The sequence below is a fragment of the Chenopodium album genome, chromosome 27 (assembly GCF_948465745.1).
Source record: "Chenopodium album chromosome 27, dcCheAlbu1.1, whole genome shotgun sequence".
NCBI classification, from domain to species: Eukaryota; Viridiplantae; Streptophyta; class Magnoliopsida; order Caryophyllales; family Amaranthaceae; genus Chenopodium; species Chenopodium album.
The window spans coordinates 120,366-147,205 of NC_137860.1; the positions used below are offsets into that span (position 1 = coordinate 120,366).

Here is a 26,840-nt window from a genome sequence, read left to right on the forward strand (position 1 = left end):
GTCCTTCATTCTTTCCTTGGACAATTGTGGCCAAGTTGAGACTTGTCTTTCTTGGTGGGATGTTGTATGAGAAGTTTCCCACAAACAACAAACTGAGGGTGGTAAAACAATTGATGCATCCGGCTGGAAGGCTGTTAAACCAATCCTGGGCCACTCCTTTGAGAGTGGCCGGGAAGCATCTATACCATGTAGCATCATCTACACTTTGCAAGTACATCAAATTCCTGTACGAGGTAATGTGCTCCTCTGGGTTGCCCGTACCATCATAGGCACCCACTAGTACACTCTTCACTTTTGCTGGTTGAGGGGACGCTAGTATGTCTTGCGAAAACGGAGGCGGCTTATCTCCCAAATTCAACAAACGCATTTGCCAATCGATGGGCTGAGGCTGAGCGGACGTTCCAGCCAGGTAGGGAGCTTGGCCGAACATCTGACCATACGGCCCATATTGCCCAAAGACTTGGGGAGTTGGCTGTATCAACCCATTGAGTACTTGAGGGGGCTGATATTGTAATGGCTGAACTGGAACGGGAGTGATAGTATGAGCAGCTTGACTCCTGCTGGAAACGGCCGTGTTGGTGTATTGGGAGAAGGATTGGTTGGAGACTTCATCCGGCATGGTTGGGGTAGAGGCCGTGTCAGAGTTTGCGGCCCTCTCCCTTTGCCTATGCCGAATGTAATCCCTTGCGTCTTTGAAACGCTGTGACGGCTCAGTCTCAACTCTTGTCGGCTGTCTGCCCCTCCCCCCAGCCGACTGTGTTTTCGCCAGCAGGCTAGAGAAGTTGGTCCGTGGGACTCGGGGAGACCTTCCATGCGGACGGCGGAATGGGGTGTTACCAGCATCAGTTGCGTTGGTCTTGTTGTTGGCTTTCCTGGAAGTGCCTCCTCTCCCCTTTTGCTGGGTAGCCGCCAACTCCCTGCGGAGCTTAGTCAGTTCGGCCATTAGGGTAGCTGGGGTGACAGGAGGTTGTTCGGCCTCTTCAAATGAGGCAGTCAAAGGATTGCTTGAATGTATGGTAGTACGTATGTCTTCTACATATCCGTCCTCGCCTGGGCGAAGACCAGTATTAGGTGTCTGACCATCTATTGCCATAACGGACGAGTATCCCCACAGACGGCGCCAAATGTTTCGGGGTTTTTTGTGAACTCCTCGGATACTGGTCACGTTCTCCTGCAACGAGACGTGGACACCTGCAAAACAACGAATATTCCGTTTATCGGAATATTCGCCTCCGACGATCAAGTTAGAGATCAGAAATCGGAAAAGCTAGAGAGAGAAAGTAGAGAGAAGTTGGAGCTCTTTAATGCTCTATATTTATGTTATGTCACCATCCACTCCTCCCATCATAAATGATTGGGGTATTTATAGGGGTGGGAACATGTACCCCTCTAGGGTTTATGCCCTAGAATTTCGTGACATGATTGGCTGCGCAATCAGAGGTTGCCACGTGTCATGGGGGGCGCCGTTTTACGGCTCTCAAGGGTTTCTCGGGATTTGGGCCTGAGGTCATCAGGGCCTTTTTCTCTTTCTGATGTTGTATTAGGGCGTTTAGAGATGGCTGACATGTGTCACCCTGACGGGTGGACACGTGTCTCACTCTCATAGGGCCACGTGTCGCCTTTTTACTGGGCCACGTGTCACTATGAGATTGGGCCACGTACCTTGGGTATTTTTACCCTAAACAATATTCATTGTAATTTGGCACAAGTATTATGAGTGAGATTAGGTAAGGATGAGTGAGAAAACATTAAATATAAAACAGAAAAAGAGAGTTGATTTACTAAAAAAAACTTACCAAAAATAGAAATGAAAAATGTAATTTTGGAATACCAAAAATAAAAAGGAGGAATGTAATTTAGGGACGGGGGGAGTAACAATTAAGGGTATCAATTTTGGATTCGGTTTAATTTTGAATAGATAATAAATGAGAAGTTTTCTATGTGGGTGGCACACCATGTGTTTAATTGTAAAATACTCCCCCCATTTTATATTAATGCTAAATGAGTAACCTTTATAACAATACTCCGTACTACATAACCCGTATACTCGATAACACTGATCAAATAACCCCAATAACATGAATTGTCGTAGATGGATGAGGAAAGGACAAGACAATACCCGGTGGTGGATATAACTGGCCCAGAGCAGAGGATATTATTAAAGAAAATCAGGAACTCTCATTTGATTTCTAGATCAAAATCAAAATCCGATCCGATGACAACAGCGGTGGTAGTGATGTCTGCAGCAGCAACGGCGGCAACAACTAGACCACTCTTGTTGTTTGGGCGCAACAATTCACTTACTCCATCGTCGTCTTCGCTGTGCTCTACAGGTACACTGCGATGCAGAACAATAGCAACAGCTAGAACAAAATCAGCAATATGCTGCGAGGTTGCTCTGAGATCCGAGTCTTCAACAGATTTGGATTCATCATCTGAAGAAGACCAGAATTTGAAGAAGAATCTGGAGAAAGTGGGATGTAAGGTTAGGGTGAAAACCCCTCTTAAGGTTTACCATGTTCCTAAATTGCCTCAGCTTGAATTAACCCCAGATATGGTTGGTGTTATTAAGCATTATGTTGGATTTTGGAAAGGAAAACATATTTCCCCCAATTATCCTTTCAAAGTTGAGTTCCGTATTGATGTCCCAGATCGTGGTTCTGTCAAGTTCTTTGCTCATCTTAAGGAAGACGAATTCGAAATCATATAACTCTTGACTCTTTTTTTTTTTTACTTATTTTTAAATCTATGTATATTTCTTTGTTTGTCTTACTATTACTACTACTGATTACAAGTATCATAATTATTTGCCTTTGTTTATTGATTACCATTACTGTTATTTCTTTGCTTGCTCATTTGGTTTATCATGTGTGCTCTGTTATCTGATTTGCGGTATGCTTTGGGGTTTTTCGGGATGTATCATGTATGAGGTTATTTCATTTGCAAGTATCAAGTACTCATAGCTGTTTGTTTCTTGAATTGAAACTTTGTGTGTTCTACATTTTACCTGTAATATAATAGAAAATTGCCTGTTTATGTGTATTTGGTCTTTGTTTTGTACTTGTATTAAACTGAATTGGTAGCTAAAATTGTCATTCTTCAACATTGGTTAAAAATAAGAGTGTTTTCCTAATAATAGAAGGCGTGGGAGGATAAGGCTATGGAGACGTTTGAGGAGATAATTGGGGAGAATTTGAAGGTTAAGATGGATGATACGGGTTATAATTTTTTTCTTGATGCGTTTTGTAAGAATGGCAAGTTTGAGGAGGTGTTGAAGTTGTTTGAGAGGATGAAGAACTTGCATAATCCGTCGTGGATGTTGACTGTGAATCTAGGAAGTTATAATGTGATGGTAGAGGGGCATTTCTTGGAAATACGGATGTGGTTGATGCATTTATGAGTATGGGTGAGAAGATTTGTAGTCCTGATATTTTATTGTTTAATAATTTGATTGAGCTGTTGTGTAACCATGATTTGCTTCCTGAAGCGGAAGAATTGTGTGGAAGGATGAGTGAGAAGGGGTTAGTCCAGATGAGGTGACTTATGGCTTGTTGATGGGTACGTGCTTGAAGGAGAATTTGCATGATGATGCAGTTGGGAATTTATGAAAATGGTTGATGAGAATTTAAGACGTAATTTGTCTACTTAAAACAAGCTAGTTGAAGGGTTGGTTCAAGAAGGAAAGATTGATGAAGCTAAGTCTTTTTTCGACTTGATGGTTTAGAAGCTCAAGTTCAATTATGCTAGTTATGAGTTTATGTTCAAGGTTCTGTGTGATGTTGGAAGAGTTGATGATGTGCTCAAGATTGTTAGTGATATTTTGGATGAGGGGAGTAAATAAAGACATGCAGGAAATTGTCAAAGATGGATTGAGAAGGGAAGCACGATAGGAGGAGGAACTGGACAGGTTCATTGAGCAAAAGGAAAAGGAGAAGGAAGAAGCCTAGACAAGGGAAATTGAAGAAGCAGAAAGGGCCAAGGCCAGAGCAAAAGCTGCAGTTGCTTCTTCACTTCCTTCTAAATTGTTTGGAAACAAAGAAGACAGCAAAGAGCCTGCAGTGCTTTCTGGAATCACTGATACGGTGTCAAATGATGAAACACAAGCCAGTGGGGAAATTGTACCAGAAGGCAATACAGCGGATGAATCTGGGTTCAAGAGTCTTGACTCTGAACAGGCTTCAGCTTGATTTTTAAGTAATCCGCAAATGCAAAAAAGGTCTTTCTTGCTTCCTTTTTATGAGACTGGCACACTGCCATAAAAAATCATAGCCTTTTCTGTAATATGCTATAACTCAGATCTGTCAGCTTTTAATTTGTTTTCACCAAATGATGATTTGATAGTTTTTCACGTCATTTGGCTAGTTTATGATATTAGCTATAAAGCTGTTGCAATGCACTGACTAACACTTTTTCGGTAGTCTCACTCAGACTTCTTTAATATCAGACTTTAAATGCTCAGTTCATGCTGCTGTTCTTGGATCGTACATCTGTTTGAAAGTTGCTTGTCCATTCACAATCCATTTTCTTTCTTTTTTGCTGAGTCATAATTAATTACTCTGGAAAACATAGTGAATTATGAAAACTCTTAAAATTGAAATGAAATGATGTGATTGTGTGGCAAGCTTTGGAGACTAGGAGTTCATCTAGTAAAATAATTTGTCCTCCTCATCCCTGAGCCCCTGTTCCAACAAAAGAGAACTCTGGGGTTAAGACTTAAAGCAAGGCATCTGGCTGGTAGTAGCTACAGGAAAGATCACCATTTTTGAAATTCTTGCTGGTGTTTGTAGTGAGTTGTATAAAGAACTTTTGATTGTTAAGATGCCTGATGTTCATGTTGAATAAATTAGGACATGTTCCCATCGAGCACTACATACTGATGTGTATGCTCTCTGTCTGATCCAATTTGTTTCTGGCAGAGTGATAAGTGACCCTAATGAATGTATGGAAAGTACTAAAATTACATTGTAAAGATACTTCTTCTGTTTTGGCCCTTTTGGGTGACATGGTGATAAGTGACCCTAATGAATATATGGAAAGTACTAAAAACTACATTGTAAAGATACTTTTTCTGTTTTGGCCCTTTTGGGTGTCATGGTGTTGGTGAGTTGCAGAGTTTCATTTAAGTTAAATGAGAACTTGTTGCAGTCAGTTCCATACTTGATGCATTCTTCAAATCTTAAAGCGTAGGTTAAATTGCCAACTAAAGTTTTATTAATTTCAAACCTATTAGGGGGTGGGTTTCTTAAGGGGTTGAAATGCCTCTTGAAGTGATGAATGATTTTGGCCGTTATTTGTGCTCAATTGAAGGATGGTGACAAGGGTCTTTATGGAAAATTTGGTATTGCTAGCATTCTTTGCAAGTGCAGTATAGGTCTATAGTCCAACACATTTTGGCATGTCTTTCTAAGGACAGCAGAGTGCACATACATTGTGCTGCTCTAGCTAGGTCTGGACTCTGAATACACGCCTTTTCCCCAGAGGGACCAGCTTCGTGCGAATCAGCGGCCACCAAAATAGCAGAATCGTTAGGCGTTGGTGGTGGATTGAACCTTTAATTCATTCCTCTCAAGGCGGGATGGAACCGCAGCCCTTTTTCGTGGGAATCCTGCTTACACTGAAACCAGATGCCATAAGGAGTGAAAGAGAGGTTGAGTTTTGCTAACCGTCTTCTCTCTTCTTTTTTTTTCTTTCTACTATAGAATGGCTTTGCTTTTTTCTCTTTTTCTTTCGATGATGGGAATGGCAGTGATCTGTCATTACGTGCGGCTATCAGAGGAAACAGAGGCTGTTGATTGAGCATGAAACATTGAAATCTTTTTCTTATTTGTGTTCTGAGGTTTCTGGAGGCAGTAGTATCCAAGATTGCTACGGACTTATGGAGTATTATAATGATCCGAAATGACTTATTTGTAGCTTTGTCTTTCTTTTTTCTTGTATGAAGTTCCAATAGTCCTTGAGGAAGTTTAGAAGTACTGTGGAACAGAATCAAGAATGTGCTTAGAATGGCTTTTTTTTTTTTTTTTTTTTTTTGGGGGGGGGGGGGGGTAAGAAGGAAATCTATATACTCTTCATCAAGCTGTCTGTTTCAGATATATGTCACTATTAAAACTTGAAATTTTGGATATTGTATTGACTAATTTTGAGTTCTATATTTTCAGGAAGCAGATGAAGAGTCCAAAACTAATTGATAGATGAAGAGTCCAAAACTAATTGATCCTGCTTCCAATTTCTCGGAGTTAGTCTTACATTTACCGGAGAAGATTACAATGAATTCTCTTGGACCAACCTTAGTACTCCGTGACAATTAATATTTCCGCAGGAGGTAATGTAAAGAGTTATGAGACCTGGAATCTTGGACATGGTATTATCACTATTCCCAGAAGTTATAGGAATGATGGCTGTGGACTGTGGTAGTTCCTGTGGTGACATAAGACTTAGATTAGTTGGTAGTTTGGTACAGTAGTGCAGTTGATTCAGTTCAATAATACATATGGTTTGCACTTTAGATGTGTAGTACTCCCTTCATCCGAGACTTGAACTAGTACCATGACAACTAAAGTTTGACAGAGGGAACAAATTTAACTTGATTTTTGTAGACATCTGGTAGGATTGAGGAATGCTTTTATTTTTCTCCTTTTTCTTTTGGGGAAAGATTATTATGTGCCTTTGTGGCTGTGTCTGAACAGTCAGTTGTTGAAAACTTGGGGGATAAGGCATTTGATGTCTTCAAGGTTTATGTGAGTGCATTAACAGAGAATAAGATTGATACAGGGGGTATTAGCAAGAGATGATGATGTTTACATCAGACTCAATCCTTTTGTGGCTGCAACCTCTATGTACTTTTGATATAGTTTGCCACCATGAGTGCATTATCTCCTTATCTTGTGTTGAAATCCATGTGAAAAAGGGATGATAAATTTGATGAGATCAAAATCTCAGATTAACTTGTCTTTGATAATAGTCAAGGGTGAAGAGTGAGGTGAAGTATGACTCTCAATCGTTATCACGACTTGCTATAAGAGAAATGGCGAGGTGAACTAATTTTGTCTAATGTTTTGAAGAAGCCCATGTTAATATCTGAGATTAACATTCCAGCTTATCTCTTTTTCCAACTTATATTTATTTCTATGCACTTTACTATTTTACTTTTATTATTTAAAAAATAAAAGAAAAGAATTATATTGTGAAATGAAATGTATTTACTGATTTATCTTGGAGAGAAATTTGGATGTTCTATAGGAAAAATGGAAAAGAAAAATCCAACCTTTGCACTTTTTTCTACTAAAAATCCAACCTTCATTTTATTCCTCAAAAATCCAACCTTTATACCCCACATTCTCCAACAGATGCATTTAACCTAATAAACAGGTTTTTTTATTTTTATTTTTTATTTTTAATTCTCTCACCTTCCCCTCTCACTCCTCCTCTTTCTCTCTCCTCAATAAGGAAATAACACCGCAGCTACATCGGCGCCACCATTTTCGTCACCACAAAACAACCCACCTCGCAGCCCCTGCTCGTTTCCCCACCTAGCCACCTCCCAACCATCACCACCTCAACTGCCACCCTACAATATAAAAAACCAAACCACCACCACCACCTCACCTTTACCCCAAGCCGAAACCACCAAACAAACCACCTCAATTGTTCTTTCGGCGAGAATCCACCAACTAAAAACCCACGATTTGAACCCATTCCTCTGTTTTTCAACCCAACCCAGAAGAGTTGTTCAAATGTCGCCATCAAACGCTAGTTTGTGCTCGATTTGATAGTGGATTTTGTGGGTTTGTAGGTGGTGGTTTTTGTGGGATTTCGTGGGTTTTTGTGGGATTTCATGGGTGGTGGTTTTTATGGGATTTCGTGGGTTTTGTTGGTTTGTAGGTGGTGGTTTTGTGGGATTTCGTGGGTTTGTAGGTAGTGGGTTTTGTGGTGAAGTGTGGTGGTTGTCGGAATTTGAATTTGGAAGATGTGTGGTGGTGATGGTGGTTGTTTGGTGATTGTGGGTGGCGAAGTGGTGATTACAGGTGGTGAATGGTCTGCAATGACGGTTTAGGTTGGTGGTGATGGTGGTTATTTGGTGTTGTAGGCTGCGCGTGCGGGTGTTGTGGGTTGCGATTGTGGGTGGCTAGGGGAATGAAGTTGTTGGGCTTCGGTGGGCGGTGGGGAATGGAGTTGCTGTGTTCTGGTGGCCGGTGGGGATAAAGTGGTCAGGGAAGGAGGGTGGGGTTGGGTTTTAAAATATGGCTGACATGTGGCACATAACTTACAAAAATGGATCCTCAAAAGGTAATGGATCTGTTGAAGAAGGTGGCGTATAAAATGTTAGATTTTTGAGGAATAAAATAAAGGTTGAATTTTTAGCAGAAAAAAGTGCAAAGGTTGGATTTTTCTTTTCCATTTTTTCTTTTCTATAATGTTCACCTTGATGCACAAGGTGAATTTGTACTTGTATTAAGAAGATGGGATGCTAGATGAGGAGTGAAACTTGAAGGGAGACGAGCCAACTTTTGGCTTTTCATTTGCTTGTTAACAAGGAAAATTTGACTTTTACTACTACTAAAAAGCACCACTTTGATTTTTGCTATCCATCTAAAATTTGATTTTATTTTACTACCACCAAAAACACATGCACCAAAAAAAAAGTTACCACTTAATTGTTTACATTAGGGTTTTATAATGGTCAATCATTAATATTATGTTTTCTCAATTTGCATGTGGAAAAAGGTTTCGTTAAGGTTTTAGATGATCATCATGTTCCTTAGGGATCTAAATCAATTTCGGAATGGGCAAATTTTTTTTTAATTTTTTTTTGTGCTGAGAGAGCCACAAGGGAAACTCTAACTACTTGAACTCAAAAAATTAATGCAAGTGCCTCGTTTTGCATGTTAAAAATTTAAGCGTGCAAGTATTCATTTAATTTTGTCGTAAAAATTGCTTGGGTAAGGTTATTTTAAGGGTAATTTTATCCCTTAAATTCCTAATTGAGCTTGAAATTGACAAAAAAAAAAACCATAAATGCCTCATTTTATGTGTTTAATTCGACATTGACGTGCTCGGAATTTACAGGCAAAATGAAACATTTAATTTTTTATTTTTTTTGTTGATTTCGGGTTCAATTTGAACCCTACAGAGCTAAAATGACTCCCTAAAACCTTACCCGAGCAATTTTCACGGCAATAAGAACTGCACGAAAATTGATACTTTTTTGACGCTCCGAACGACGAACTAACGTTATTTTTTGGCAATTATGAGCTCATTTTCAATTTGGATTTAAGTGCCAAAATGACCCCTTAAAACCTTAATTCAATAAAAATAATTTCAATTTAGTAAAGTAGTTTAAGTTCAGTAAAATTATTTTCAGTCTAATAAAAGCACAAATTCTTTAATCCTTAATGAGGACTATGAGTTACTTTTTAAGTATTATAGGGGTTGCTCGATTAGAGTTATTCCGTCAGTATCACAAGAGTTACTCGGTTACATATTACTTTGTTCTTTTACAACTGACCACATAGTGTGGCCAGCCACACACAAGACGAGCTGTTATTTTTTGTTTTTTTAGGTTTTAGCAGAATTTTTAATTTTCCTAAAAACATTATTTAATGTTATGATTAACTATGGAGTTACATTTTACTATATACATGTACATTTGAATTAATGTTATGATTAACTATGGAGTTACATTTTACTTGTGACTTTATGACTTAGTTTTTATGTTCTCTTTGTTGCCTTTTGCTGTAGCTACGTCGGTTTATGACTTTATGTGCTACAATCAGTAGCCGATATCTCAGTTTAACCTTATTGAGTCAAATTTTGCTTCAGTTCTTTAGGAATTCGAATTGATTTCCTTGTTTCAGACAGTATGCTTTCACATATTAGTAAACATAATCAAATTATGACCTATGAAGTTAGATTTGGGATGCTTCCTGATTGAAGTGAAATTGAAATCGAGGGTGATTTATTTTTAGCATAAACACTAGCCTTGTCACTAGAGTGCCAAAATGTATGTGCTTTACTTGATGTTATTATTGATGTTGATCTATCCATGTACACCTCAGTGGTTCTTTATTATTGAGCATACACAACTAGTTTTTCTTCCATCTCAAGAATGAATTTCATGTTCCAACTTTCTCAGCTATAAATTGTTCCATGGGACAAACAACAGCTATAGATCACATTTTGAAGCATATATTTGATGAATGAACTCCCACATATTTGAACAATCAGAGACTTACAGATAAAAGTCGGTAATGACTAGTACACTGACTTTGGCTTAAAAAACAATACAAGGTAAAAGTCAGTTCCTCTTTATTGAGATAACTATCTTGGGAACTCAGGCAACTGGTTTCAATACATACATCCTGCTTGCATGAGAGTTGATGGTTGCTGTTAGGTTCTGCAAAAACTTCTGCTTAAGAGTTTTATGCTGCATCACAAGTTACGAAAATTTTAATATAATGCATAAAATTGCAGAATACACAGGAAATAGAGCTAATTGGAAGAAAATAGTAGCTACAAAATACACAGGGTTAAATATGTTATACCTCCCAAATATCCCTAGCTTCTACAACGCTGTCGACGGGAATGCCAATATCATCCCAGTGAGCTGTTATAGAAGTACGAAACGCACCTCTATTCACTAAAAGTAGTGCTACCCTGTAATTGGTCAGAGGCCCTGACCATACCTGTTACATGGAGATAAAATTTCTTACTATACAGTTAGCACCATCTATATTATTAAGAAAAATATCTTAAGGTGTAAGAAGATTTCTTACCTCCCAATCACCTTCCATCCTGACCTTTTTTGCTTGAATACCAAGAGGATCTGTACATAGAATTATGATGTCACCAAATAGTGTGAGGTGTCATACAGCTAATGCAAGTCATCAACATCCTGATTACCTTGGTTTACTGCTATAACTTCTTTATTACCAACGATTTCCATTGTTTCCTTTGTCATATTTCTTACATCACACCCGATAAGTAGTGGTGCCTGCAGTGTCTCTTTTCGTATAAGAATCTATGACAACATTCTTATGAATTAAATAAGACGACTTGAGAACTTCACTTCACCTTGGAAATGGCCCAAATGCTAAAGTGGACTATGTATTCGTGTTTTGACATCCCTCCATTTCCCACCTCAAGCATGTCTGGATCTATTCAGTCACAAAAAGAAATCTCAAGTTACTCAACTTTCTCATCTCTCCATCATCTTACCAATAATTACGTTAACTAGTGCATAGAAAAAGTATGTACTATTGTCATTTTTCTAAACAGGACTCCCATATATACCATTCCAACCACCCGGTCTTGCAAGATCAGCATAAATTTCATTCATGTCGGCTCTAGACACCATGCTGCAGTGAGTAAAAAGGTTACCATTTTTAACAAAATATCAGATAACATGATCATTACATATGTAGCAACAAATATAAAGACTCAACCTATCCCAGTTATCAGAAATGTCATTGGTAGTTCTCCAGCTATTGCCCACCTGATAACCCCATTGTGCAGGATGCATATCTCCCCTAATTAAGAAGCAAACAACCAGAATCCATGCCATTACTGACATGCTTTAAAATAATGCATATCTATAATGTTTGGAACTTGGATGAAGACATTGTTGTCTACTATGATTACCATTCACAGAGTGAAAAGAAAATAGGGCGACCAGCTTCCATTAGTGCTCTGGTCATCACCGGGTATCTACACAGCGGAGCATATATATTCAGAGAAAATCTAAAGCAACTTTTCAAATTGGAAAACAATTCATAGCTTAGTTGGTCAAAGTACATTAATATACCTAACAGTAGGTTTTGAGCCATCGTTATTGCAATTATCATACTTCAAGTAATCAATGCCCTGTAGAAATTTCACAAGTAACAAGGTACAAATGAGCAGAAAGCCTTGATATGATTCAGACTCAGAAATGATATCGACTGAAAAGAGTTGTAAGTGTGATACCCAAGATGCAAATGTCTTTGCGTCTTGCACCTCATGTCCAAGTGATCCAGGCATTTTTTTACTGCAAGTGTAGTACCTATATATTATGAAGATGTTGATGCATCAGAAATATTTTCAGGGAAAGCAGGGAATGAGGGAAGGAGCTAGTTGCTGTAAGATACCCTGCATCAGAATAAATCCCAATCTTTAGACCCTTGCTGTGTACATAATCTGCAAGAGCTTTTATCCCAGAAGGAAATGTCGATTTCTTGGGAACAAAATTACCCTGATACATCATGAAAAAGGATAAACATTAAATGAATTTTCTTTGATTAACCTTGCGCTGTGAGAAGAAAGATGAGTTGAGATCAATCAAGGTGAGACAGAGACAGACCTTGTTATCGCGAGCTATTTCTGCCCAGCAATCATCTGATGAAGCATAAAAGTAGAAAATTCAGCAGCAAGGCAACAGTACATTACACATAACAAAGGAAAAGGAGGGCTATATGTACTACATCACTACATGACCTACCAATGTTCACGTATTCGTAACCAAGCTTAGAAAGACCAGTTGAAACTAATGCATCAGCTGTCACAGAGGAGTGAAATAACATTAATAAGAAATGTTTTATTTCAAATTCATTTACAGTATTACTCCCTTCGTCGTCAAATGATAGTCTTGCATGACCTCCTTTGACTGATTTTATTGAGGATAATGAGGTTATCCTATAGGACTATTTTAATGTGAATAAGAGGGAGTACAAAATACATCCAAATTGGAAATCTCACCGGTTTCTTTGACAATATTTTCTGTGACATTGCACCCGAAGTGATTCCAACTATTCCATCTGAACAACATCAATAAGAAAATGGTTGTAAGTCTAGACATATTTGACCGATGATAATAGCAATTACACTTATGGAGACTCCGAAGAAATCACTATAAATACGATCTATGTCTTGTTTATTCATTGTCTAGCCTATCCAAGCGCTGAAGAAGTTATGAGAAATATACGATTCAGAAAAGGCAATAATATTAACAGTGAAATCATCAGCCTAGCACAGTGCCTAGGCGTGTCCCAGCCACTATTATTGGCCCCCTGATGAGCTTTGCTTCTATTACAACAACTAGTTGAGCAGGGTATAAGTATAGGGAAGGGACGAAAAGAAAGTGAGAGCTTACCCCATGGGAGGAGTGAGAGCAAGGCCATTAGAGAGCAAAAATCTCCGGTATGAACTGTGAATGACAACATTATGCAACTTTGTTGTTGTGCTATTCATGACAGAGCTGTTGCACCTACCTTGATCAATCATTACAAGTACCAACAACAATGCCCATCTGAAAATCATCGTATCACCTTAACAATGTATCTGATACAATTACCACACTTAAACTCGGAAAGAAAATAATACAAGAGAAAAGGTACTCAGGACAATTCTGAAGGGCTTTAAGTATGGGTAGAATATTTATAGATGCAATTGATCATATATTAATATAAGTCATCATTTGGAATGCTGTCTTGTTTGGCTCTCAAAATTCCCTTCTTGCCCTTGGTCAGATCACCAGTCACCACTCTCATGGTTTGAGTAGTTAAGCTTCTTCTAGAAATTGTTATACAGATTTATTTAATTCATAAATAATTAGAATAAACTGTAAAGTTACAAACGATTTTATTAATGAGATGAGGTTTTATTTTATATATAATATGTGTATATTTATATATATTATCATCTCAGGAAAACACCAGGCACATATACGTAATCAGTCAGCGTGAAAAAGGTAAGTCTGAAGCAATCTCTTCACGGATATTTTGTTTTTATTATCCCCCAGAACGTTCCTGATACCATAACATCCATACGGTTGTTGCCAATCAAGTTTGAAATCATTATAATCAAAAGCACTCAACAGCCTGAATTCGGCCTTAACTTTTAAAAAAGAAGCCTACTTTTTTATGGGTAGAAAAGAAATGGCCAAGAAAGAAAACCCCTCACTATAATGCCCTACCAAAAAATCAAAAGGAATGAGAGTGAGGGTACCAATGAAAAGAACTTGGCATAATTTGGACTAACCATTTTTATTTCTTTCACTTTGGCATGATACGGGTGGCATACTACTAGCCCGACCTGTCTCTTAGAAAAAGAAAGCAATAATACACGACTTCCACTCCAAATTTATCTACATGGTCCCCTTTATGATACACTAACCATTTCCCAATTCTCCTTCTTCCCCCTATCCTATCCTCACCACAACAAGCACCGTGCCGAACAAAAGTTCACCAAATTACCATTAGTGCGCAAGTATACAATGAAACACGACAACTTTATAGCTTAATCCTGGGAACTTGAAAAGGGATTTAGAGAAGAAAACATTATGGCAGGAGGTCTGCAGGAAGAAATCCGAGAACAAAACACAGTTTGCCTGAAATATCTGTCCTTGGTTTATTTCTAGCTTAAAAATTGCAAAACACTGATCCATAAGATCATAATTATAAAAACTAAGTGCTCCAAAAATAATTCGGCCAAGATATTACAAAGCATAAAAGCATTATCAAAATAAGGCAACTCGCCACCATTGCTCCCATTCTTCCAATAGACCCGGATCAGAGACTAATGGCTTACCCAATCACTTCACAATGCAAATCTTGATAACAGAAGCAGCTCCAATACGATGAAGTGCTACAATAGCATCACCAGGAAGACACAAGCCCCTTTCTGTTGCTTTCTTCAGAGCAGCCTCCAGAATTACCTCTGTAGACTCTGAATCAGTAGCCTTAGCAGACCCCTCAGCTAATAGAGGGATTAAACCTCTGTAAACAAGACTATGCCTTGCGGGGGTCTCATCACTACAAGTCCAGTCAAAAGAATCGGTTGTCAAGACAGGGACAACTACTGAGAGGATTGGTACAGCTGGCCTATACTTGGCAACCAATTTGGCCGTTGTACCACCACGTGTCATGACAACAATGAGCTTTGCCTGGGCTTTATTAGCAGTTCGGACAGCTGAAGATGCAAGACTCTCCAAGGGGCTCATTGGTAGAGGAGTAGCCCTAATCATCTCTTTGAAGATAGCTGCATAATCAAGGGAAGATTCTGCCTCGATACATATACGGGCCATGATCTTGACAGCAAGCTCCGGGTAAGCCCCAGCTGCACTCTCACCACTAAGCATAACACAGTCAGTTCCATCAAGGACGGCATTAGCAACATCGGTGGCTTCAGCACGGGTTGGCCTTGGAGATTTAATCATGGATTCAAGCATCTGTGTAGCAGTAACCACTGGCTTGCCAGCAAGATTACACTTGTAAATCATCATCTTCTGTGCCAGGAAAATCTTCTCAACTGGAATCTCCATTCCAAGATCACCACGTGCAACCATAAATGAATCAGTCTCCCTTAAAATCTCATCAAAATTGATCACTCCCTCCTGGTTCTCAACCTGAATAAATTCAACAAACATCAAAAGGATTCAATCAGACAAAAAGGTCAAGTGGATGCTGGTATGCTACCAAAAAAAAAAAAAAAAAAAAAAAAAACATTAACATAACTCAAATGCCACTAAAGCAAAAATAACAGGTAAAAAAACTAGGTAATGAGAGACTTCACACCCAATACTACTAAGTCAAAACCTGGAAGGAAAAAAAAAGAATTAATGTTTCACTCACTTTTGACATCAACTGTATATGCTTGGCATGGGGGCCAAGGACCTTCCGGACATGAACAAGATCAGATCCCTTCCGGACAAAAGACAGAGCAATCATATCAATGTTGTTGGGTACACCCCACTCCAATATGTCTTCTGTATCCTTCTCTGTCAGAGTAGGCAGATCAACTACAACTCCAGGAAGATTTACATTTTTCCTCTCACCCAGTACGGCAGTGTTCTCACATCTACACCTCACAGTTCCACCAGCTGGGTCACAGGACAGAACAGTGAGAGTAATAGTACCATCAGCACATAAGATGATGTTTCCTGGTTTAAGATCCACAGCCAGCTTTTTATAGCTCATACAAATCATCTCTGTGTCACCCTTAATGGTGTAATCAGTGGAAACAGTGATTTCCTGTCCCTCTGTCAGTTGGATGGGCTTCCCATCCTTGAGAAACCCAGTACGTATTTCAGGTCCCTGAAATATCAGACACTCTGGGAGATTATTTCAAGTAAGAAATGTAAATGTACTGATAAATACAAATTTAAAATAGATAATCATTAAACAAAGGATCCAGCAAGCCAATTAGGTTATGTAATCATCAAAGAGATTCATGTAAAAAGAAAGTACCCAGGGGATCACAAAATAGAATACTGTAAGAGCATAGAAAACATGAAAGCAGTCAGATTACAATTAACCATCACATCAAGGCTTCTGACTCAACCCTGGTTCAGGAAGTACACACAAAATCTAAATCCATCCTCCCCTAAGAATTCTACATATGATTGCATTAACATCGGTAGGTCAACTGGGATATGTAATTGGATCTCAGAATCAAGTGAATAGCTAATCTTGATGAGGGCAATTATATAATTGAATAATAATTGAATGAGAGAGAAAGGGGAGACCTTGGTATCAAGCATAAGAGCACATAAGATCTGAGTGTTTTGCATAGCAATTTTGAGATTTTCAAGAGTCTCCTGATGATACTCATGAGTTCCATGGGAGAAGTTGAATCGGGCGACATTCATACCCGCTCTCAGAAGCTTCTCCAGCATCGGCACAGACCGTGAAGCCGGCCCTAGCGTACACACGATCTTCGTCTTTGGTACTCTTCCATCCTCGGGAATCTCCTTCAATATTCCTTCAATATCTATGTTCGCCATTTCTAACAACACAATCAAATTGCTTATATTATCAATCAACCAATCAATCAATCAAAAAAGAGCACAGATCAATTGGACTAAAATTCAACGAAACAGGAAATCAATTCAAACAATATTTGAGATGTAAAGTTTATATAAAAATTGAATCTAATAGGCAAATATGTAGAGAGAGAATGAGAAAATTGACTCACCTAAAAGTAAGAATTGAAAAACCCTAGATGGGATTTGGGAACAAGTCAGTGGGCTTGAACGAGGAAGACGACTGAGCTTTTTTGAGAGGAAACCACAAGGACAGCACTGCTTTTTACTTTCCTCCACAACCTTCAAAGATATTTTATTATTTATTTATTTCCCTACCTTCTTTCCCCTCTCACAAGTCTACAATTTTTTTTTTTGACACAATCTACAATCTCTTTTAATGTCATGTTTCCTAATTTTATTTAGAAATTCTACCTTCTTAATTTATCAAGTTATTAACTTTTTGTTAAATTAAAATTTTTATATACTACACTTCGTATTCATCTCAAACACTATAATTCCACTTTTTAGGAGGCATCCGTGTCAAATAAACTACCCGTCTCGCAATGTCCCAATCCAAAGTCTTTTTAAAGGTATACGCATGAGTTCAAATGTTTGAATAGCCTACGAGTCTGTTCTTTCTAAGACGGGAAGAAATTCCTTCTTATAAGCCTTCGCCTATTGTCTATTCTTAGCCTAGAGGTGTATGGTCTTATTGGTCTATGGAGAATATATACCTACATGCTCTAAATTATGTGGGTATTAAGGGCCTTTTCTCTTCATATTAATTTCAGTTCAGTTCGGTTCTTAATATCCTCTTTTCATAAAATATTCACTTCAGTTTAGTCAACTAGAACATGCCCTAAGTATTAACACATTCTCTCACACAAAAGAAAGAGTAAAGATGTTACGCATATATTGTTAATGCCATGTTTACCTAGGACAACATTGTTAGTTGTGAATTTGTGATTGACTTTTTTTTTTTTTTTTTTCAAGTTAAGAGAAGTGTGATCAAACACAATCACATGAAAGTATAGAAAAGATTTGACCTTGTTATCTCAAGATTTATGTATCTCTATTCTCTAACCAACTATATCAAGTGTTGCTCGATTAATCGTGATTTATTGAAGTACAAATGAGAAAAAAACAAGTGGCTTATGAGTTTGTTGGCCTTGTGTTTCACGTGCACCACTTCTCCAACCATAGAGCATGTGAGCATCTATATCTTGGCATATACCTACGATCTTAGAAAAAATAATATATACATGATGATGATAATAATAATAATAATAATAATAATATTACATTATTAATAATGTAATCTGTGGTTGGTGCACCATGACTCATGGTGTACCCGTAAAGAACATTTATTAGTATATTTAAAAGAACATGGGTAAAAAGTGAGCATGTTAAGGAATTCCCACCCTCCAAGTGGCCTCTAGTGGAGATTGATTCACTGACAATCCTTTCCACTAAACCACTACTACTCTTCTTTCCATGTATAATTGTCACAATGAGGCGGAAGGTGGCTGTTCGATTATGACAAACAAATAGTAGGCTTGATTAATTCCACATTATTGACTTGAACCTATAAACAATACTACAATAGTACTAGTTTTTCAAAGTCACAAATTTATAAATTTCAACACATTTACCTACGGCATCGAACCTTCCACATTCAAACAAGTACAATTAAAAAGTAGACATTTAAATTAGAAAGTTATGACACTAATTTTCCCAAACATTAGTTAACTGACTGAGTTTGTAGCTTAGCGTTAGCTTGTGTACAACATTCATTGCACTATCATCATTGCCATATCCACAAACCTATAACCTAAGACTTTTGCTTCGGAGGCACATATTGAACACGTTCATCCTCACAGATAGCCTGCAAAAGAGATAAGAAATCTATCAATTCCTTAATATGGTCTTTGAACAAGTTACAGTGAAGAGACAGGGAAAACGGAAGGACTGTAGGAGTCAAGAATACATATTACTAAGACAGACTTATTGTTGCAATTGATTCAACATGTATAGTTATTGCTCGTTCACATCAAAATTCTATGTACACAACAATAAGCTAAATGCACACGTCATACAGGTAGGGACAAAAGGCACCCCTGATGTGAGTAAACAAACATGCTCTCCCTATCTTTGACTTTGAGTAAATTTCATGTTGAAGGCCTTGTTTGGCAAATGGTTGTTGGCGGTTGGCAATTGGCTGGTTCACTTGGCTTGTTTGACCAGCTGGAATGTTTGGCTGTTTATAATGGCTTTTGAAATTGGCTGTTTAAGCTGGCTGTTTAAGCTGGTTGTTTAAAAAAGTGTTTGGTAAATTAATTGTTGGCTGTTGGCTGTTTATTAGATAATTTGTGGGCCAACAAGCCAAAAGCCAACAAAAAAAGCTACTCAAAGCAGCTTTTTCATTTTGGCTTAAAAGCCAGCTTTTTCGCTGACTAAAAAGCCAATTACCAAACACATTTTTTGGCTGTTTGACCACATCAAAAAGCCAAAAGCCAAAAGTTAACCAAAAAGCCACTAAAAAGTCATTTACCAAACATGGCCGAAATCTTTCACAATAACACAAACATGACTAGAACCCACAAGCTCCTTTAATAATATATAGATTCATTTCAGGAAATGAAAAGAGGTCATTTCACCTATTAGGATGCTTGCTTAACAGCTAAAATGGTCAGTGTAAATTTTAGTTCAGACTAATGCATCTCATTCCAGAAAGCATGGTTTCTGAAATAGCATATAGTCAAAGCTAGTTGTCAAATATAAAATCATATTTCAGACGATAGAGACATAAAATCATACAATAACATACGGTAATAAAAAGGAAGTCAAACAGTAACCAAAGTGGACAGTTGATAGCATTGAACTAAAAAGGTGACATCAGAACCACCAAAAAGGAGAGCTATAAGGTTGCACAAAAGGGTCAGAGGTATAGTATAACATGAAAACCAGAAAGAGGGTGAAAGCCAACTTTTTTGTGATTTTTCTGAAAGGGAACAAAGAATTGTGTCCTCCTCAATTCATGTTTTACAATAAAGAACCTTAAAAGACCAAAGCTTAAATACGTGCACCAAAAAATCCAATAATTATCACACACACACATACACACAAACATTGACAATTTCTCAACATAATTATCAACATAAGTGTTCCAGGTAGAAGATAATAGTTGCCAGATGTAAACATCAATATGCACCTGGAATTCCTCAGGAAGTGCCTCTGATACAGCAAGGGTGTAGCATCCAGGAACAAATCTTCCTGATAAACAGGAAAAACATCGTCATATTATGCTCCACATCTTTCAAATGATTTGATAGGAAAAATTGGAGGACATGAGAATGAGGGATTCATATCCCTTGTTTGGATGTGACACTTCATTTTCCTTTCCCTCAATTTCTTCCAGCATTGAAACAATATTTCCTTTTTATTTTTGGGGGGGGTGGGGGTGGGAGGGGACAAATGAAAGAATTTCAACCAATTAAAAACATAAATAGACATCATGCAGAATATTTCTATTAAATTGTCAAATATTAGGGGGAGTTATTTGCTTATCTGTAATAAAATTATCTTAGAAACTATCCATTCACTAAATAACATTGACAAGTAAGTTAGCTCAGGGATCTGCAAGGGATTGTCCCAGGCTATGTTACTCAGAATCTTCATTTGACGTCACGTACCCGTGTCAGACCCTCGACACTCGGACATGGGTGGGACACTTAGACACTTCATTTTAGTTCAAATCATGGAATTTTTTCACAAAATAGCCGGGTCGGACACTTTGACACGTATCCGTGTCGGACATGGGTACCCGAGTCCAAGTAACATAGGTCCAATCCAGCAGCAAAGAATTGTACACGTAGTAAGTGTACATCACGTATGCACAAAAGAGGCCCAATCCAGCAGCAAAGAAGGCCAATCCAATAGCAAATGGAGGCTGAGCTGTTATTCTGAGTTGGAAAATCTGTTACAAGAGTTTGTTATGAGAAGGGCAATTAAGTAATCTGACTAGAGTTTGTTATTTTAGTTAGCTGAGCTGGAGTGAGGGAATCTTGTAATAAATTGAGTAAGGGGTTGGGAAGGGAATTCATTCAGAAAAGTTGTTACCAGAAACTTGGAGAGAATTCCTTCCTCTCGAAAGAAGTAAGTTGAATTGGGAATACTCTATTTTCAATACAATCTATCTTGGGCTAATTTCTTCTGTGCTAACTTGATTGTTTCTGTTTTTGATCCTAATTCCTAGCAGGATCCCACTGTGGATCATATGATAGGTCAATAAAAAGACTTTTAAACCAACTCCAAGTTGTATATATAAAAAAAATAATAATAAATAAAATAAAATATAAATAAATAAATAAAGAACTGATGAAGTTATAATTAATCTTGTATAATTATCAATAAAACCACAGTGCAAGCCGTAATTTAACATAGACCTGCCATCATAAACTGCATAGTAGAAACACGTACTGTCATTTAATGGAGATTAACAGACATGGTTGTGGCAGATCATTAACATTCTCAACAAAGGCATAAAAGAAAACAATAACATGGACTCAGGCTTCTACCATTATACCCATAGTGATTAGCCATTAAATATCAATCAATAACAAAAGAGAACCAAAACCCATAATAGAACATAATATCAAGCACTAGATCATGGATGAAATATTGTGATTAGTGATATGACAAAATAAACAATATTACAGTTGACTGTTAACACAGAAAGTAAGCAAAAAGAGTAGTATGAGAGTATACAATATCAAACTTTGAGCTTTGAAGCTAATAAAGGTCATACAACTACTAGTGTTCATGTGTCAAAAAAAAAAAACTACTAGTGTTCATAAATTCACACGGAATTTAGAAATCTACAAGACTAATTTTACAGTGAAAATGCATAGTTCTAGGAGCAAAGCCAGAACAGATTCAAATTTGCAGGGGCATAATTTTCGAGCTAGGTACTTAATCAAGGTGATTCGATTAAACCCTTCTTTTTGTAAAACACTAACCATCCGGGAGGACTGGAGAAACAATTTGTGAAAGGTGAGATACTAAGAGAAAGCTAGAAAGGGGAAAGGGGCTACAACTTTGCACGTGTGTGTTGATATGGGTTAGATCTTCTGAAATTTAATTATTTTGATGAAAATATTTGAGTTCCACATGTCTGTAGGAAGGTGAACTAATATCAATTGTCTAAAAAGGCCTCTAGGAAACCCAATTTACTGTACTTTGGAAAAGGCACACTAGAACACTAAGCCAAACCCCATCAAATTGATATTCGAAAAGCAAAACAGCATGAAAAGAATCTATTTCAAAATAACCTGCCCCAAATCATTCCCACACTATAACAAAATGTTTTGAACCCCTAAAGTAGTTTTAAAAATCCTCAATAAGAGAGAGCAGACCCTTTTCTGTTTCTAAGATCAGAGAGAGAATGTGGTTGTGAAAGAGAGTGGAACTAAGTGGGTTCAATAAACGGAATAAGAGAGTAGTGCAAAGAACATTTAGGAACAGCTCAAAATGAAAAGTTGCAACCAATTAAGGAATGGAGGGAATAATTAATTTGAGATAGTAAGATGGGTTTAGGGTATTCTAAATCAAGAAGCTAGTGGGTATCATTTTGCCCGTTTGGAGAAAGCCTTAAATCACCCTTGAAGCATTTGTTACTCCAGAAATACATTAGACTTTTTCCCTTCGATTTGTGCTTTCAGTAAAATATTGTTTTGAAAACAGCAAAAGGCTAGGTGGTAGCTGGTGCATAGCCATTTCTATGGTATTTGTGCAGAACATGTGTAAACTATCCCCTACCAAGGCTACCATCCTAACTATTTTATAGTGTGGACCACATATTCAGATACGACAGATGTGAAGAAAGAAACCCAAGCAGACTGTTATACAACACCCCCCCCCCCCCAAAAAAAAAAAAAAAAAAAAAAAAGATACAAAAGCACAAACCCGAGACTTTAAGGAGGTAATATAGCAAGTATGACACTTCTGAGTTCTAAAGAATTTAGACCCAATCAGCCAAATACATCCACTTTTGAAGTTATCTTCCTAATAGATAGATAAACGCATAAAGAAGTTTGAAACAAAGCTCATTCCAAATTATGTGAGACATAACAGAATATTCCTTCAATTTCACAAATGACAGCTATGTAGAGCCCACAAATCAAGCATAAATTCTTAAGAAATACGAGTGGAAGACCCATTAATTTCAACAACTAAAATTATCAAGAAAAAGGAGGGGATCGCTCTTAATGTAAAGAAAGTCCCAAACAAAATATCAAATGGCAAAAATGTAAATAAATCAACAATTTTGTCTAGTCAACATGACATTTTGGTTAATAAATCAAAAGCGATGGGACCCATATATGACAAAAAAAGTTGTTGATTTATTTATATTTTTGCCATTTTACCTAGTCATCATGGCATTTTGGTAAATAAGTAAAAAACGAGGGACCCATATATGACCAAAAGTTGTTAATTTATTTACATTTTTGCCATCTGATTTTGTTTATCAAGGAGATAAACTTGTATTTTCTCCTTAATGTAATGCTTGTATGTTGAAGAAAAGGCATAATTTCCAACAATAACCGGTTTTCATCATAAAAAATAAAAAATAAATAAATAATAAAAAATAAAAAATCAGCTAGCACTAATCAAATTTTACAAGTAAACATTCAATTTAGTTCGTTCAGAAATCAGTAAGTTCATACAACAGCACAACAATGGATCAAATTAATTTAAATCAGTAACAATCGGTTTTTTTTTTTACTTCCTTCAGTTTGAATTAGATGCATCGCTATACCCAAAAAGCTCTCACATTTTTAGTAAAGTGATGCATCTTTTTTGAAACAAAGGAAGCAGTAAAAATCAATTTTATAAAAAATAAGTTGAAGAAAACAAGCCCTAAGCCTCTAGACGTTGAAGACATGGTGCATTATCACGAGGATCCTATAGCACCATTTTTTGTTACAAGATTCATGTTCTTGGCTACCTCCACTCTATATTTTCAAGCAAGGACAAATAGTTATACTCATAAATGTAGAACTAAATTGGCTAGGCCAACACCTAACGGACACGTGCACCATAAGGAATCACTAATTAAAAAACTCATTATGAACTAATTGTGTATATAAGCCTAGAACAAGTAGAAAGTCAATGCCACATCATGGATAGAAATCAATGTAAGATAGTGAATGAAAGAAATGAACAAATCACTTGTATTAAAGAGGAAGCAAAGAAAACTCTGAAGACAGAAAGGACAACTTAGAATAGTTAGGGCAGCTTCCTAAAGATTAAGAAGAAAACAAAAAGGAATTTATAGAACTGCTAGATCGAGACTGACCAAGCCCGGGTGATACCGTAGTTAAGAAGATAGACAATAAACATGCCCTTCTCACAGCATACATATCACGTCCATTATACCACATGGGCTGTTTTGTTACACCATCACCTTTATGCTAATTCATTACCCAATACTGTGCACAGACTTCTTTAGAGTCCATATATAGTGTGTTACCCACCTAAATCTCCATCCCTCCCAATTTGTTACTAAAACACCCTTCAAAAATTGCTCCTAACATCATTAAAAATGCCTGATGATGGAAAATTTATCCACCCAATGTGCTGCGTTTAGTTATAATTCATGAGTTAACATACACAAATGAGCCACTGCCCACTGGTAGTCCAATAACTTCATACCAACCATAAATTATACTTCCTCTGTTTTTTTAATATTGCACCACTTGCTTTTTAAGGAAGTTTCACAAATATTGCACCATATCTATTTTAGAAAAAGAAATACTTGTGTTCACACTACAAACACCTAATATACCCTTGCTTTTCAACCCTTACTTTTTATTTTGTGTATACAATCACATGGCCAACTTTGTATTTCTACCTTTCTCTCTCATCATTTTTTCCACTTCCAAAAAATTTGTGCTAAACCCTTATGGTGCAATAATAAAAGAACGGAGGAAATATATATGAAGAGTTGAAGACAATAGGTCAATAGGTATGATTTTGAAGAAAAAAAACTTGTTTCAACATCAAAGAGACAACAAGGAACCCAAAAAAACAGGAAGAGCACAAATGCAACAAGTGACATACCAATGCGTAGCCAGCGAGCAGCCCAGCTCCGACTTGGATCCATAACAGAAATTATCCTAGAAAAATATGATTCTGGAAAATCAGGAGTTGCACAAGGGAGTTTCTAACAAGTAGCACTACATGCACAAGTGCACAACACAACTATAGTATGAATATGATATGCATTTTTTAATACAAACATGAGATAAATGATAGAATCTTATCAAGTAGAACACTTTCAACTTTCAAGGGATGAATATGATCTACAAGAATCCACCTATCCATATAGCCTAAACATGTCTAGAAATTACAATGAGTCTGTATAGCAAAGGTCTAACAGATTAATCATTGGTGCCTCAATGAGCAAACAATATTTTCCAGACGTTGCTGTAGCTACAAAGTTTAGAAACTCAGACAGGCAGGAGCACTACTTCAGCATTACTTAAGAGTTGTAAGTATTTGCTTGTAGAATATTAAGGTTGCGGTATAGTAGCTTCCGCAGCCAAGACCGAAAATTGCAGCTTCTTGAAATCAACAAGATCAAGAAAAATGAAAAGGAAAAAAACATTGATATGGTATCAGTAAGAATCCTCAAAAATAATACAGAGTGTTGGACAGTGGTGGTGGACAACTTGCAAATTCTAATGCAAGTAAAAAAAATAAAACAAATAAAAGGAACTTGAAACTGATACCCAGAAACCCTAAAAAAAAATGGGGGAACATACCCAGTGAAATTAGGAGTAGTACACTCAACAACACGCTCATGATCTTTATCCAAGCCAAAGAAGGGACAGTTTTCGCATCCTGATTCCCTAAACTGTAAAATCAAAAACATTGGTGATAAACCCTAACAATTAAATAAACCTAAACTGTAAAATGAAAAACATTGGCGATAAACCCTAACAATTAAATAAACCCTAAACTGTAAAAACAAAAACATTGGTGATAAACCCTAACAATTCGAAAAATACAAAAGGAAAGAAAAAGAGAGAACCTGATCATAGGTTTTGACAAGTCTGCAGCGAAGGCAAGCTCTAAGCTCATGTCCAAAGCTGGTGGGTATCTGTGCCACCACGCTTCCCATTCTCTCTCTCTCTCTCTTTCTCCCTGCGTTGCCGTTGCCGTTGCCTGCCAATGGAAAGTTTATTTACCTCCCCAATTCACAACAATTGAATGGAGTTACGGCTTACAACGGACTATTGGTACTCCCTCCGTCCCAAAATTACATTCTCCTTTTTATTTTTGGCAAGTTTTTTTTTTTTATAAAATCAACTCTCTTTTTCTATTTTATATTTAATGCTTTCTCACTCATCCTTACCTAATTTCACTCATAATCCTTGTGCCAAATTACAATGAATATGATTGGTTAAATTTTTTTAATTAGAGCATGTGATTGGTTCTTTTTTTTCAAAGGATTAATGACTTGTCATGAGTAATAACTAATCTATCTTTGTACTTCCCATTGCATTATCTAATTATTGTTATTTGTCTTATTCTTCTCTCCTTAATTCCCGTGTAAATTTCCAAACATGAATGTAATTTAGGGACGGAGGGAGTATTATTATTACTCCCCCCGTTTTTAAATGCTTGCTCCATTTATTATTTACGCCGTTTTTAAATATTTGCTTCATTTCATAATTTGGAAAGGTTTTACAATATTTAATTAATTTCTCACACCTAGTGCACCCAACATATATTCACTCTCCTCCAATTCTCTCCACTACCTTTACCTTTTACCTTTTTTTATTTTTCCACTAATCCCGCAGCCTCTATACATTACGAAGTATTACTTTTCTCCAATTTCTCCTAAAACTCCGCGCATGAAGAATTAGACCAAGTATTTGAAAATGAAGGGAGTATTATTTATATTTATAATTTATTTTATTTTTTGGTTTGGTAAGAAGAGGCCCTACCGTGCTGAAACCTCTCACAAGTTTTCCCGACCCGAGCAGCTATACAATTTGGA

At 37.1% G+C, this 26,840-nt stretch overlaps 3 protein-coding genes and 1 pseudogene across 4 annotated transcripts; 1 reads left to right on the forward strand and 3 right to left on the reverse strand.

The window, feature by feature from the left end:
• Nucleotides 1-2,866: 2,866 nt before the first annotated feature.
• LOC145618929 (pentatricopeptide repeat-containing protein At3g49240, mitochondrial pseudogene) lies at nt 2,867-6,984 on the forward strand (annotated as a pseudogene). Its single transcript, XR_014108078.1, has 3 exons — nt 2,867-2,923; nt 3,140-4,216; nt 6,159-6,984. The product of XR_014108078.1 is annotated as a pentatricopeptide repeat-containing protein At3g49240, mitochondrial pseudogene (transcript).
• Nucleotides 6,985-10,163: 3,179 nt separating this feature from the next.
• Nucleotides 10,164-13,715, reverse strand: LOC145621546 (alpha-galactosidase 1-like). Its single transcript, XM_081676278.1, has 15 exons — nt 13,124-13,715; nt 12,730-12,788; nt 12,473-12,529; nt 12,335-12,369; nt 12,123-12,226; nt 11,962-12,037; nt 11,801-11,859; nt 11,638-11,703; nt 11,442-11,525; nt 11,290-11,354; nt 11,071-11,153; nt 10,900-10,990; nt 10,773-10,822; nt 10,542-10,682; nt 10,164-10,423 (listed from the first exon to the last, which is right to left on the reverse strand). Exons 1-15 carry the CDS (start codon nt 13,288-13,290, stop codon nt 10,331-10,333), a joined length of 1,230 nt encoding a protein of 409 aa, XP_081532404.1. The 5' UTR covers nt 13,291-13,715; the 3' UTR covers nt 10,164-10,330.
• Nucleotides 13,716-14,293: 578 nt separating this feature from the next.
• Nucleotides 14,294-17,104, reverse strand: LOC145621545 (pyruvate kinase, cytosolic isozyme). The gene is made up of 4 exons (XM_081676277.1): nt 16,945-17,104; nt 16,496-16,755; nt 15,603-16,064; nt 14,294-15,376 (listed from the first exon to the last, which is right to left on the reverse strand). Exons 2-4 carry the CDS (start codon nt 16,751-16,753, stop codon nt 14,564-14,566), a joined length of 1,533 nt encoding a protein of 510 aa, XP_081532403.1. The 5' UTR covers nt 16,754-16,755; nt 16,945-17,104; the 3' UTR covers nt 14,294-14,563.
• A 1,204-nt stretch (nt 17,105-18,308) lies between these two features.
• LOC145620460 (transcription elongation factor SPT4 homolog 2-like) lies at nt 18,309-26,028 on the reverse strand. Its single transcript, XM_081675141.1, has 5 exons — nt 25,869-26,028; nt 25,600-25,691; nt 24,896-24,951; nt 19,986-20,047; nt 18,309-18,659 (listed from the first exon to the last, which is right to left on the reverse strand). The coding sequence occupies exons 1-5, from the start codon at nt 25,956-25,958 to the stop codon at nt 18,606-18,608; spliced, it is 354 nt and encodes a 117-aa protein (XP_081531267.1). The 5' UTR covers nt 25,959-26,028; the 3' UTR covers nt 18,309-18,605.
• Between the last annotated feature and the right edge of the window lie 812 nt (nt 26,029-26,840).